The sequence below is a fragment of the Oreochromis niloticus genome, linkage group LG18 (assembly GCF_001858045.2).
Source record: "Oreochromis niloticus isolate F11D_XX linkage group LG18, O_niloticus_UMD_NMBU, whole genome shotgun sequence".
Classification (NCBI taxonomy): Eukaryota; Metazoa; Chordata; class Actinopteri; order Cichliformes; family Cichlidae; genus Oreochromis; species Oreochromis niloticus.
In genome coordinates, this window is record NC_031982.2 from 18,826,679 (window position 1) to 18,841,691 (window position 15,013).

At 42.4% G+C, this 15,013-nt stretch overlaps 1 protein-coding gene across 6 annotated transcripts in view; it reads left to right on the forward strand.

Annotated features, from left to right (window-relative positions):
* The window catches only part of agap3 (ArfGAP with GTPase domain, ankyrin repeat and PH domain 3), a 119,800-nt gene that overhangs the window by 65,605 nt on the left and 39,182 nt on the right, over nucleotides 1-15,013 (forward strand). For 3 of the 6 annotated variants that reach the window (XM_003437865.5, XM_019348147.2, XM_005476422.4), the window contains exons 7-11: nucleotides 2,631-2,758; nucleotides 3,032-3,187; nucleotides 8,087-8,170; nucleotides 12,447-12,551; nucleotides 14,309-14,480. In XM_003437865.5, the coding sequence (XP_003437913.1) occupies nucleotides 2,631-2,758; nucleotides 3,032-3,187; nucleotides 8,087-8,170; nucleotides 12,447-12,551; nucleotides 14,309-14,480 (645 nt within the window). Of the gene's footprint in view, nucleotides 1-2,630; nucleotides 2,759-3,031; nucleotides 3,188-3,635; nucleotides 7,404-8,086; nucleotides 8,171-12,446; nucleotides 12,552-14,308; nucleotides 14,481-15,013 lie in introns of those variants that run through there. The other 3 variants (XM_013270434.3, XM_013270432.3, XM_013270429.3) reach the window with 3 other exon arrangements.

A 15,013-nucleotide genomic window follows, 5' to 3' on the forward strand; every position in this document is an offset into this window, starting at 1 on the left:
GAATAAGCACATTTTTATAGCCTGGAAGGTCTAGCTGCCAGCCTGCCAATGTCAGCCAGTTTCCCCCTGATGCACAGCCTCCACGGTGTGATGCCGCTCCCTCACATGGGAAAATGTTGGATCAACTCAATGAACTTGGATCAACATTTTTCTTGCTTTCCCGTGTAACTTTGTAAAGACGAGAAGAATTCGTGTCGAAATTTCCATAATGACAGTTGTTTTTCTGTTTCTCTTTACCTCAGGCTACATGTAAAGTACTATAATATTTCACATTCAGTAACATATAATTGTCAGTACCGCAATTAGTCATTGTGGAAGTTAGATTCATGATCAAGGCTCGCATGTAAATGTGGACTTCATTCAGTTCAGCGTAAATGGTGGAAAAGCACCGTCTCGTATATTGTCTCTTTTTCAAGTAGAGTTTTTCCCTGAATCCATAATTGAAGTCATGAAACTGTTATTTGGAAACTCGGCTGCTTCAACTCTGGCACATTTTCCCCTCGGGCGGCAGCTCCTTTGAAAGGCTGTCATCCCTTCAGAAAACATCTGAATATGTAACGCTGTGTTCACTTTGCATTTCACTGACTGTTGATGCGCAGGCATGTTGTCTTCCCTCCCTGCCTTAATTGCTTCCTGAAGCCCAATTTGAAATAATTAAAAGAGATGAAGGGAGCGCTGGCTGTCTGGAGAAGTCGCCCAGTATCACTCGCACCCTCCTTCTGTATTTGCCATGCTGCAGCAGGCAGCCGGGCGTTATGGTCCCAGCTGTCAGCACGACTTCAGATCATCTCCCCTTCCCTCAATGCTAATTCACGTCACGCAGCCCCGAACATCACCTCCCTCCTTTGACGCCTCGCGCTCCACCCAGTGTGGAGCGAATTAACGGTTTACGCCACCACCGGCATAGCCAATCAGGCTGTTCGCGTAGTGACAATAGTTCCATTTGGCTAACATCACACTATAGAGCTCAATGAATGACAGCAAAAAAATAAAAGCAAGTGTCATTTTGTATGATTACTTTTCTTGGTAACAGAGGCACCTTATTTTCCCAGGAGACATGCATAAGAGGTATGTTCCTCATTACCTGCCTGGAAAACAAATGGCCCGAGGAGGTTTAGATAATGTGCGTAGTTGGGAGTGCTCATTTGATAATGAGATGAAAAGTAGTTTTCCTTCATTGTTTTTAGCACTCTAGAAAGACTTTTTTTGGCATTTGAATTCCTTATGCCTGAATGCGGTGATGCTGTAGTCCAAATCTACAGCGGTGAGACAGCTGATGTAGTCTTTCTTCTGTCTCTTGCTCTAATGCTGTCACGAGGAGAATTTTACACACATGTAACTTTTAATTGGTATTGAAAGAAATCCCATATGCAAGTAAACGCATCAGTCTGCTATTTACTATAAATAAGTTAGAAAATTATTTCTGCTACTTCGAAAAGACCCTGGAAGTGCTCACTGGTGACTCGCATATCCCAAAGTGAAACTGTTTATCTGTAGCTGGTTTATACCTGAAACACATTCATGTCTAAGACTGGTAGCTTGCCAGAGCCAATTCCAGTTAATCTTATTGTACAGTTTTGGATGCAGATGATCCTCAAAGGGCACTCCTCAAACTCTTTTAGACCCTGTGCACTCAAATGGGGAGATTAGATGTAGTCTTTTCTGCACGTTTTACTTTCGCACTTTGTTGAGCAATGACTTTATTGTGTTATGCTGTAAAAGAAACCCATTGTGCCCATATGAGGACATACTCTTTTTTTTGTTTAATAACAAGAGGATGTATAATGAAGTAACAGCTTCCTGTTCAAAGAGGAAGTAGGTTTATATACTTATCGGGTCCAACTAATCAAATAGCTGGGAGAAATTAAAAAAAGCATCTCAGACAAGAGCTCGAGCCTCAGGAGATTCATAGTGAGTGAACTGAGCTAAAACCCCAAAGTGTTCTTCAGTTTTAATAAATATAATATTTTTGTGTTTGATTTTATGTCTGAATCGAAATAAAAACAGTCAATTTTATTTGTCAGACTGAAGCAGGTTTTGTCTGTAAAACACAAGGATGCCGCTGATGTGTGCTGATTGGTCGTAAATATTGTAACCAACCTATCAGCCAATGTATTCCCTCGATGGCGCTCAGTCTTGTTCAGTGACCATAACAGACATCTAAACTAAAGCCATTGAACTAAAACTAAAACTTTTGTGTCAGAAACAGCTGACACACGAGCTCAAAAGGGAGCGCTATGGGTCCAGAAAGAGGCTTTTGGTTCTGTTATGTCCCTAAAACTTAAAAGTATTTTACTAAAATCTAAACTCCATAAATGTTAAACATAATAAAAATTTATTTTATTTCTGTTTTTACTCCCATGAACATTATATTTTTTGGCTTAAATGGCCTATTTATTCTGGACTGTCGCAGACACCACCTGTTAAACCGGAAGTTGAAGAACGGGAATTCTCTATCTAAGAATTCGTTGAGGTTTCCCACTGTTGCTCAGCAACCAAACTAGTCTACATCATCACACGTGATCCTGGATTTCACATTCTCACAGTGTAACCCACTAAATCCGTAAAAACTCTCCCAAGGTTGGCTGACCGGGCTAGTTGACCGTATCTTGCTGTGTGTTTGCCTCCAGTTGCCCAGAAGGTTGTGGCCATGAGGAAAAAGCAGCAGCTCTCTATTGGTCCATGCAAATCACTCCCAAACTCTCCCAGCCACTCATCAGTCCCCGCTGCATCGATCCCCTCTGTTCACATTAACCAGGTAAGATCCAAATATTCACAGCCCACACTTAAATTCTCCGCGTGAATATGTAAAAAATCTCCAGTTTATGTAATTCTTCTCATGGCGATTGCTTGTATTGTTAGTGAGTGGGTAATTTTGTCCACATCATATTTTTCCTAAATTGACCTGGTTCTGTCTCCCCTGTTGTTGTTTTTTCTTTTCCTTTTTTCTTTTTACTATCCTCTCTCCTCCTCTTTCCTCCTGCTTTTCCTCTGATTCTGTCGGTTCGTGTTAATCTCTCTCGCTCCCCAGGCGGCCAATGGTGGGGGTGCATTCAGCGACTACTCCTCCTCCGTTCCCTCCACCCCCAGCATAAGTCAGCGGGAGATGCGCATTGAGACCATCGCTGCCTCCAACACGCCCACGCCCATCCGCAAGCAGTCAAAGCGCCGCTCCAACATTTTCACAGTAAGTATGCGACAGCTGATGCAAAGCAACACCCACTCACACTACTAGGAGGCATGTTGCCGAGCGCACTTTTTCCACCAGAGGGAGACAGGTAGCTCAAAATGCATAAAAAAAGCCACCTCTCCTGCCTCCGATGCAGGCAAAGACAGTGTCTTGTTCACACAGCACAATGGGCAAAGGAGAAAAAGACAAAATAAATCTCATTAAATCCCTGAAATGCACCAAAAAATAAAAAAAAAATAAAGAAATAAAATGAAACCTTAAAGCAAATATCAAAGATAAACACTGTGGAAGAAAAACATTAACTCTTTTCATGTCCTTTTTCTTTTCTAATTGGATGTAGTGAGTGCACATGAATTAAGTTCCTCATCTCACCCATAACAAACTGGGCCCTCTGCGCTGTCTAAATCTTTGACCTCCCTCCCCCTACCCCTCTTATTTTTGCTAGATCCTTTCTTTGCAGTGACTTCCCTTTTGGGGGAGAGACGGCAGCGACAAAACCGCCAATGCCACTTCTCCTGCCCCGATCAAGCTAAACTTTAAAATCCCAGCCAACCTGTGGCCCGTTTACACGCTGCTAATAATGCATGCTGGCACCCTTAGCACCCCTGCTTCAGACAGAAAGTGCTCTAACTGGCCACTAATCAACTTGCTGAGTCCCCATTTTACATTTGATTTCGATCGCTAAGATTAACTACCACACCAGTATCCCGACACCCCTGTCTGCCTGCTCTTTACCCCGTGTCCTGTCACATTTGCCCTTTGCCCTAACCGATAGCGTATGTGTGCACTAACCACTCTAATTTCCTTAGCTGTCCTAAGCTTGTCTTTTACTTGTAGCCTCTGCCATGTTCTTCTACCCAGCCTGTTCCCCTTCTCCCCCTTTTTCTCTTCCCAGCCTTCTTCTTTGCTGCTAAGTCTTTCCTAAACTCGCGTAGCCCGACCTGGGCCTCCTTAAGCTCAGGGAGGTCTGCAAAAAAGTACAAATCAGCAAGCTTTAAAATCAATACAAACAATTCTCTAATGATCCCGGATTGGGGAAAAACAAATTCCCCTGCGAAACCAGTGTCTCATTCACATGCCATCTTTGTATGCAAGTTTTCAATTTTTTCTCTGCAGAACTTTTTGAGCTTTATGAGACAGAGATCAGGCTATGTGAGATTACCCCTTTCCCTCTCCCTCCCAGTCATATCCCCTTTCTTTCACCAATCTACCTCCCTCTCACCTCTTGCTGTCACCTGTTTCCCATCTCATTCCTATTTCCTCTCTCCTCTCTTTCTAACCAACTCCTTCTCTAACCCCCCCCGATCTATCCCTTCCCCTCCTCTATTTGTCCTACCGCCTTCATCTTGTTGCCCCAGCTGCTGGGGAGCCGCAGGCTTTGTGGCCACCGAGCAGTACAGGCTGTGTGCTAGCTCCCCTTGTTGTCTCCCTTCCCCCCCGCTAGGTAGTGACTAACCATGTCCACCAGAGAAATGAGCCTCTCCCCGTCCGCGTCATGGAGATGCCGAAGCACGCCACCTACCCAGTGTGGGTGCCAGAGTGGCAAGCCGAGCGGGAGTTTCAGCTCATGACCTTCTGAGGAGCAGCGAGCCGAGGGAGGGAGGAGGGAGGGGGAGGGAAGAGAGGAGGAGGAGGAGGAGGAGGAAGGGACGGAAAGTTGACGGGGCGATGTCGACATTTCTTCAGTGACACTCGAAGAGAGCGATGGGCTCAGGAGAGGAAGACTTGCTTTGCAAAAACCTCCTTGCCATTTTACGAAAAACAGCAGAAAGAGAAAATATTTCATCAACACAACAATGCCGAGGATGTTCCTTTCCTAGCTTTGCACGTCTTAAAAAAGAAATTGGTATCTGTGTTACAAGTTCACCAAAAGTTCTGCCGGTAGATCGCAGGTTGCCAGGCACAATCTCGAAAGTAGGTGAGTAGATTGTAAAGCAGATCTCAGAAGGCCTCAAGAGAAGCTCTCCAGAAAAATGCCTTAATGTCATCGGTAGACGAGCTCTGGCAGATCAACACTAGACTCTCTCTAGTCACTACATACGAGGTCCAGTCCTGTTATAAATCTGAGATAATAGTAACACATGTCACAATCATGGCACTGGCACTGGGACTCTTAAAAATGAAGAAAAATCCTTTGCGTTGTGCAGTTTACTTAGATAATACTGCTCCAAATATACCAGATATGGTTTACTTAAAAAGAAAAAGCCCCTTGAAATAGATCAGTGCTTTGCATTAATACATTTAGATTTTTTTAAAAGTAAATAAAACTCAAAGCTTTACATCAGAAGATCTTATCACTCCGTCTTTTCACCACCCTCACAAATCACCAAACCACAATCATTTCAAGCCAGTTTCCACCATAACTGTCATTGGCCACTAGGTGTCAGCACAGTACACGTTATTCTTTCCTAGTGCTTCCATAGTCAATAACTAAACAATGTGTTTTGTAGTCTGTCTGTGGTTTCCTGAGGTCTTCAGGCTGTCTGTCCCCTTTTTGTGTTGAAAAGCACACTATTGAGGAATATAAATGAATATTACAGCATTTTTATACTTAATTCCATCACTCATTCGACCCATTTATTAATGTGCGCCATTCAGTGTTTCTCCATTCCGTATTTCAGTCCCTGAACTTGTTTCTCGTGTGAAACAAAACTCCAACAACAACACAAACAATATTCATTTGACACTGTTTTTTAATATTTGCAGATTTGTGCTTCTGTTTCCAACCTTTCTTCAACAAAAAGGGCTTTCCAACTCCTTCCGAATTAGAAGAGCATGATGGTTAAAAAAAAAAAAAAAAAGAGTCCCCCTGCTTTGCCAGTCCTGATAGAGAGGAGATTATTGGTTGAGGACTTTCAGCTTGTTGCTGCTTTACCCTCAGTGCCCTATTGCATTTCGGGTAATGCGTAGAACGTGTGGAAAACGTAGGATTTTGCGTCAAGTGTTTGAGTGCACTCAGAGTAGACTGTCTAATATCACAGCGTGAGACAAACTGTAGGGACTCTTGTGGAAATGCCCCATCCACCCCCTTTTTTGCCCTGCCCCACCCTCTTCTCACTCCCCCGTGCTCTCATTCAGACACGCCACACAAAAACAAAAACATGCTGTACAGTCGAGTCACTTTTGGAACTGTTACCCAGCCACCTAAAGGACACAACCTTTTCCTTACATGACATCACGCTGCCTTTTGCCATAAATGAGGACTCAAGGACTAGAGGTGCCAAGTTGTTTTTCTTTTTTTGTTTGTTTGTTGTTGTTGTTTTTTTCCTTTTAGATTTTCCTCGATTCATTTGGTCTGTTTTTATTTGACTCGCTCTCCTTTTCCAGGACGTTTTGAAGTACTGAATGGATGTTGAAAATGTGATCTAAAGGTATTAGCACAGAGGTGTTTTAGATTAAAGCAGTTTGGGGTAAATTTTATGAAGGCCTTCATAAAAACTAGTGTAGATCGTCAGGGTGTTGAGGTAATACAGAGGCATAATATACGAAAAACAAATGAAACTGGGTTGCACCGACTTGTATGAATGTAGTTAAACTTAACAGTTATTTTTCTTTTATTTATTTTTAATTTATTGGGTTGGGTTTTTTTTTTTTTTTGCAGATTCAGTTTTAATTTCTTTTTTAATTTCTTTTCATTTTCCTCGGTTTAGGTTTGGTACAGAGATTATGAACTCTTGCATAATCGCTTTTCTATCATGAATGGATTGACAAAAATATAGACTGCTGTATATCTTGTATTGTATTTTATTTACAATGGTACTCTATAAAAAGTACATACATATAAGGAATATATGAAATAACTGTCCATCCTATATTTTGTGGGAACTGCAATGTTTGGCTCAATCTGTTGAATATTTTGAAGTGACTTTGTGACTTGCTTTGTATGGTGTCTGTATAGAAGCTAAACAAGTCATCATAAAAAAAAATAAAATGTTGGAAAAAAATATAAACGCCAGAGTTGGTTTACTTGAACTCAGACTACCTCTTTTCCATTGGTGACTGGACATCTCTCATGTTCTGAGTGAGACCATACACACTCATGTCTGTCCCTACCTGTACCTCATCTCTTTATTTGTGTTGGGGTGGGAAGGTTATGATTAAACTGTTTCATGTCAAGTTTCAGTCGCTGTACCACTGGGTTTTTCCCCCCCCTCTCCACAGGCATTCCCGGGAGTTTTAATGCTGATGTATTTTAACTTCTCTGACACTTAAATTGTCTGACTTTGGCAGATTGATTTTGTGTCCTTCTAGGTTTTGCAGGCTGGAGGCTGGAGGAAGAAATACTACCAAAGCCTTTTTTTTTAAAGAAAAAAAAGAGAGAAAGAAAAATAACCACTCTCCTTTCTTTCCTTTCTAACCTGTTATGACGTTTAACATATTGATCGTGCTATAAAAGCACTTATTATTTGACTATGTGAAAGGCACAGCTGATGCTGCAGTGGGTACAGCAGCAGGTGGTCTGCAGGTCCACTAAGGGCCCGCACTGGGTCTCAGAGGGAAGGATCTACCAAAGGGTTTCAGGGCTGAGTCATGACTCAATGTGTGGTCGTCTCTGGTCTCCTCTGTGTTGAGATGTGTCCAGTGTGGTCTTGGTTTGGTCTCTATTTTTCTTTAAATTTCTTATTTTTTTTGACTTGCACGTCGGTGTTAATGCTGTTTGTTCCGCTGGTCTGCTTGTCTGTTAATTTGAAGCTTCTTTTGAGACTATTTTTTATTTTGCAACGCTTAGTTTACAGCAAATGTTCCGAACACCCTCTGACCCCCAGTCTCTTTCCCTCACGCACACACGCCCCAACACGCACGACCCCACCCAAATCCTCCTCACACCCCCACGGCTCCCATCTCGTGCTCTGTGCGTCGCTTCGGTGTCTGACTGACTTTCTTGTTTCCTTGCAGTCACGGAAAGCCAGTGAACAAGCAAAGAGCGTTGACAGTAAAACAGACAGCATAGGCAGTGGAAGGGCCATACCTATCAAACAGGTAAGCAGTCTTACTAACCTTTTTTTTAAAACTACATTTCCCACAGTTCCTGTGGTAAGTATGGCTTCTTTGGTCTGAGTAGAGGTTTAAAGTAATTTTATATTCAGTGATTTTGGAGAAAGGCCATATGCTACAAAATCCACTAGATGGCAGCACAACCCAATGTAACAAATGCTTTACAAGCAGGCACCGCTACCACTAAGATATGGAAGTCACACACACACACCTATCAAAGTGTACACGTCCAAAAAACTAAGGCAGGATTTTAAACCCTGGAGAATTGATGAGTTTGGTTACATCTGACCATTGTTGAGTCATTTTGTTCTCAGGAAATGACACAACCTGTCAGGAAAAAAGAAATCAACTTAAACATTTCATTTGTTAATATTTGATGTGTGATTTTCTGAAGCAGCACCTATGAATTTATAGATTATGTTTAAAGCACCATCGTTTAAAAAAACTTTGTGTACTGCAATTTTCAGGTCACAGTTTAACGCTTATTAATGTATAATAAAGATTTTTGTGTTTTTCCTCAGCTGACAGTTCCTTAAAGGATATATCTTGTTTTGACTGTGGCTACTAAACAAACATTTATTGGACCTAAGAACATTATTTAGGGTCAGTCTGAGTATTTAACATGTCAGTCAGCTGTAGATGACGCCAATCCAGTGAGCAACGTCTGTGAGCAATAATCCTATAGTTGAACCACTGACTCCACCTGATTGTGCTGAACTAATATTTTGTTCATTCATTCATATCTATATATTGTCCCAATACACATTTTTTATGGAGGCATTTTATTTATTTTTTTGGGGTGATGGTAAAAATGCTACAGCTTTAATTGACATGATTATTCCACAAACACTGCTGGAATATTAGTCTAATATTGGTTTGTTTTAAAAAATCTTCTCCTTATTATTTATTGATTTTTTGTGCCTGTGTTTCTTTATTGTTTCCCTATATTATATTTGTTTTAGTCACACGTTGTAGTGAATGGAACAGATGCACAGCAGCGAACCACCGAATAAAACGTTTTCTAAATCATTTCTAAAGGTCCGACTGTAAGGAGGAGTAAATGGCACATTCATTAGTAATCACTCCTGATTATATGAGGGCTTTTGAAAATAGGTCAGCATTCCTGTATTATCATCTTTACCTGCAGCTGATAGAGGACACTGTCCTTTCTTTTGAAAATGTTTTGCCAGACCTCCTCGTTCCCTGTGGGAGAAAATTGCCAAGGCTTTGGGTCTAGCTGATATAATGGCAGGGTGATGCTTTCTTAATCAAAAAATGTTCCTTTGTGTTTAAAGTAGATATAGTTGGCTATGAGGTGATCACTCTGTGGGCAACGATAGATGTTTGTGTAATAGATAAGGCTTTTTTTTTAAATTTTTATTCAGCAATACGAGTTCAAATTATGGGTCTATCAGAGCACAGCAGCTTGAGAACAGCTAAAAACACCTTTAAAGATGTAATTTAAGTCTCAGCGAAGTGGCTGCGTTTTTGTAGATCTGTGTAATTCCCTGCAGACACTCATTAGTCCACAGGTGATCAGGAGTTTGATTTTCACAGATTAAACGAAATCCCCCTCAGAGCAATCTTTAGTGTAAACCCTTTCAGTCTTAGCCCGTGCATTAGTGGGACCTCCTCTCTAAAGTGCGCAGCACTTTCCCTATTTCCCTGAGTATCACGGCAACTTTTGGCAAGATAAGAACCGATGCTTTATCTAAAGAAAAAAAAACACTCCTTCTTTTCGATGAGTAGGGATGCAATTCAGATACAGATGTGGAGGGATGGATGGAGTGTGTGTGTGTGTGGTGCTGGTGGGGGAGGCATGTGGAGGGGGGACTGACTAGCTGATCTCCAGGCCAGTGAAATGCACAATCAAGGAGATCAAAGTATCAATGTGAGCTTAATTACCACTACTCCCCGCACCCCCTCACACCATCAGGCCAAATTACACATTGCATGCCCCCCCCTCCATCTATAAAAATAGTGAGTGAGGATAACAATGCACTCACTGCTGAGGAGCCGTCAGCAGTTCTTCACCCCTCACACACCAGCGCACACCGACACACACACACCAGTGCACACACTTTCTCCCTTCTCCTGGTGTGTCACAAAGGGCCGGCCTATCAGTCAGCCACAGTGGCAGTTTGCAGCTTTCCTCCTGGTAATCTGACAAAAGGAGAGAAAGACACTATCTCCTCTGTGTAGATATCACAATTGTGTGGACACAGAGAGCGCGTCTGACGACTGGCCCGTTTCCTTATGTCGCACAAGCTTGACACACTCATCTTTTTGTGTGCGCGCGCGCGCCCGCATGTGTATGCCAGTGTCGAGGGGAAGCACTGGACTCCGCACCTCTCCTCGTGATGTCACACTATCCCATAAAAGACCTCATTTTCCAATCTGAGACAGAGCCCCGATGATTAATTCAATTAAATCGTATGTCAGGCTTCCAGTTATTGAAAGTGACCTGATCTATGATGATATTTATCACAGTCGTAATAGGCAACTGTTCACATAAAATAACAGAAAAATTAGCGTGCATGTGTAGATTTTCGCATAATTGCCTTAGCATCTTTATCGATCTGCTTCACGGCTCTGATAAATAATTTGAAGCTCCACACTGATTGCGTGTATAGATTTGTGTATGCTTCAGTAAGACCACAAGATGAGGAACATATTTGCTTGTAAAACATGCATTATAAAGTTGCTAGAGGCCCTCTGAAAGCATCATTTACTTTGTATGATTAGAGACACATTTAAAAAGTGTTTACAGTTCTTTTATTGACCATATTGAGAGAGAGCCCGGGCAGTCAGCAACTAATCAATTAAAGGGACACAAGTTTCTTCCTGGACAAAAAATCCTCTTCAAGTATGAATAGTTACAAAACAGTTAACAGTTGCTTTTGAGCATTAAAAAATATATATAGTTTAAATTTTAATTTAATGGCTTGTGTTTTCCCCCTCCTCATTTTCCATCAAAACTTTAAATGGTTTCAGAATATCGTTCTCATATTTTGATTCATCTTCTCTGAAACCTTATGGGTTCTTAAATGTATTCCAGTACAAGTAATTCAGCAATACTTCATCTTAATAAACAACAGGCTTCGGCAACACGATCTGACAGAGCCGGCCTGCTCCCTCATTTTTCAAAGCTTACATTTGGATTTTCTTTTTTTCATTATAAAAATGTTATTTCTACTCTGTAAAGTAAAATTCAATTATTTCAGATGCAGATTTGTTGATAGGATATGAAGCCTGTACTTATGGGCACCAGCGTGCAGCCCAGTTGTCAGGATAGTCAGGATTCATTTGTGGGGGTGGGGGGTGGAGGGTCGTGGCAGATGAATCAGGGTCTGGATTAAGATGATTGTCGGCAAACAGCCTGGTGCCCAGGTCACCGAGGGTCAGCTCTTCCTGATGTGTTAATCAGGATTAAAGCCTGCAGGATGGTCCTTACTAGCAAAACACTACCCCTTTGACCCCCCTTTTTTCAGCTCTCACACACACACACACACACACACACACACACACACACACACACACACACACATAGGGCCGGGCTGTAAAAGCACAAACATTGCCCCGGCTTAATCCCCTAATTAAGCAGGCCCCTCCTCACTATTTAACCTCAGAGAGAGCCTCCTGGCCCTTGCACTCAGCGGCGTTTGGTCACCTCCAGCGGTGGAACTCCATTGTTTACCAGTGGATTTACTCAACAGATAAGGAAACCTTGTGAGGCCCTAAAAGGCCCCAGAAGATAAAGTTGAATAGAATAAGAGATGAGTGGGCTTTGAAGAGGGTAGATCACACTCTCTAATCCCGGGATTGAGGGGTCTTCCAGAGTTCAGCATGTTATGTGCATGAATGCAGGGAGGAGGTCTGGCAAATTGGATTGTCTCTGTTCCTGAATGGTCCCTATAGCAGAGGAACTTGTCCAGCTTTGTAGGTTCAAAAGGGCGCAGAAGCAAAAGCAGCATTTCATTAAACCTGTCAGCCGCCGAGCTATAACAGAAAGAGATTAATTGCAATTGTTAGGTAATTGCCAAAATGTTTTTAATGTAATTACTTCCGTACTGTTTCATAATTGTCATTTAATATGATGTTTGTTTGCTTTATGGTGTACCTCCAAGAAAATTCTCCATGAAAGCGCAATAACAAATCTGTAATAACAATAACAGCACTGTTTTATGGTATTTAACATCCATAATGGCTCATATCATCGACCGCGCTGCATATGCTCACCGTGATGGCTTGTCTCTTACAGGGAATCCTTCTGAAGCGAAGTGGCAAATCCCTCAACAAGGAGTGGAAAAAGAAATATGTCACACTGTGTGATAATGGCGTCCTCACTTACCACCCCAGTTTACATGTGAGTCCCCCCCCCACCTCCACACACACACAGACTTTTGCTCCTTCCTTTGCTATTTCTTTTCCACTCGGCTTTATGGGTTTGTTACACCACTGTTTGTACTCGAGGGTGCTGCTGGAGGTTTTTAATGCAGGACTTTTTCAAGCGCTGAGCACGATTCTCTTGATGCGATTACATTTGCCACCATTGCTGTAGGAAACTGGATTGCAACCACATATGCACATGAACTCAACAGAGACTTATTGCTGTGTGTAACGTAACGGCCATATTAGTAAACCCTGGGACTTTGAGCTTAGTATTAAAAAACGGGGTGTCCTAGTGGTCATCTCTGCCCACCCTGTGGTGCCAATCCACGGTGTCTGCTAATGGAGACATGGCTGTGCTGCTGCGTGCCTGCCGCGCCCAGGCCTCACGCTGGCTTGTATTTATAATGGTTCTCACCGCATGGCAGCAGAGCCTGACCAGCCTCCCACATCCATCTTTGTCAGAGTCCCGCTGGGCTGCTAATACCTCTTAAACACTCGGCTGGCTGGCAGCAGACAGCTGAAGAGCCCGGTGCTCCACTCAGAAATGCCCGTCTCTGCCCTCGGATTCCCTCCATCACTCTCTGATTCTTCCAGTCTTGCGTTCGGGATGTCTAGATCATTCGGCCACATGAAATGAGCGATATTTTCAGCATCTTGTCTCTAATGAGACAACTCAAACTTTGAAAACGGGCCCAGTGGTTAGACATGAACCCTGTGTGTGGTCTTTTTTACTCTGACAGTGTGTTAGTGGTTTAATTTACAAGCAGTTATTAGTAGAGCGGTGCCAGGCTAAAGTGATGTATGTAATTGACTGAACAGGCTATCTCTTGATCATTACAGCTATTACAGGTCATCGGGGCAATCTATGAATCTATGAATCTGTTGACTTACAGAGGGAGGTGAAATAAGGCTGACAGTTACATTAGCTCAAGCTCATTTTGAGCAGTGGAGCAGAGAAGGAGTAAGAAAAGGAGAAAAAAAGGGGGGAAGAGAGAGATTGAGGAAAGGCGCGAGGGAGGGAGGCAGCCTGAGAGTGAAAGAGGGGAACCTTTAATTTCGCAGTCAGCCAAGCCATCCACACAATCACCTTCTGTTAATTCTATCTGCTACATCAATTAAATTGTTTGTAGAAACTAATTGAATGTGGCTTAATCACACATCTTAATAGCTTTGCACGCTTCGATCTGGCTGTTAATTCCAGCAATAAAATGAAATGAGAGCGCTCACTGGGTAATTAGCGAGGAGGCTTGGGAAAGAAATGAGTGCTTTATGACACGGTAATAAAGCAGAGGAGCCGGTGGGGGGACGGCAAAGGCCGAGCTCGCCTCTATCTGGATCTTTTTCTGCTGAGCCCAATGATTTTCACCTTGGCTTCCCACATTTGGGCGGCAGTCGCTTTAAACCAAATCAAATGGCCAAATTGAAAGAGAATGAGACAGTTTGCATTCATTAAGCCTAACATCTCGCTATTTGGAGAGACGGCGTGGGCACAGGTGATGTATAATGGCTTTACAATCATTTTTCCACTATCACGCAGCCGTAGTGGAAGGTCTAAGATGGGTTGTGACTAATGGGGATGGAAATTGAATAGTCTTTTAATTTGTTTTTCTTCTATAATTCCTGGATTCTTGTTGGTCCACAGTATGTAATCAAGTAGGTAAATTGTGGGAAACTTGTAGGGCGTAGGTTGCTTGATACAGTTGTCATGCTCTTATTTATTACTTCCTGTAGGACTACATGCAGAATGTGCACGGAAAAGAGATTGACCTGCTGAGGACAACAGTTAAGGTGCCTGGGAAGCGACCGCCCAGAGCAGTGGCCACCGTCGCCCCCACTGCTAGTCCCAAAACCAACGGGCTGACCAAGGACCGCAGCACTTTGCAGCTGGGCATAGGAAACACAGGTCAGAATCCCCACTTCATTATTTGTCCAATGGGCAGAATTTCTGCTCTTTTTTCACATAAACAGTTATGATACGATAGGATTAATAATTTTAGGGTGTCGTGTCACAACATGAATGACGCTATCACCCTCTTCCTCCCTCCTCTGTACCCACTACACTTACATTACACTGCACTTTTGTACAAAGAGCACAAATGTGAGCAAAGTCTAATTATTTGAGGAGCTCATAGTTTGCTCAGCTTTGATTCAGATTTAATATTTTATGTTTAAAAACTTTCTACAGCTTAGTAATGTTAATGTTAATGTATCAAGAGAGGCACACTTTTCAGTTTTGGTATAGCTAGCTGGCACACCTGATGCATACTGCTCATCTAGATCTAAGGCTGCACCTTTCACTCAGCTTTGGGCTCAAATAAACTGGAGCAAAGTGCAGGACTGAACATGTGAAAACACCCTTAGATAAACTACAAATATGGTGGTGCGAGCTTTTTTCATTTTTTTTATATGACTTTTTATATCATTGTGGTTTTGGAC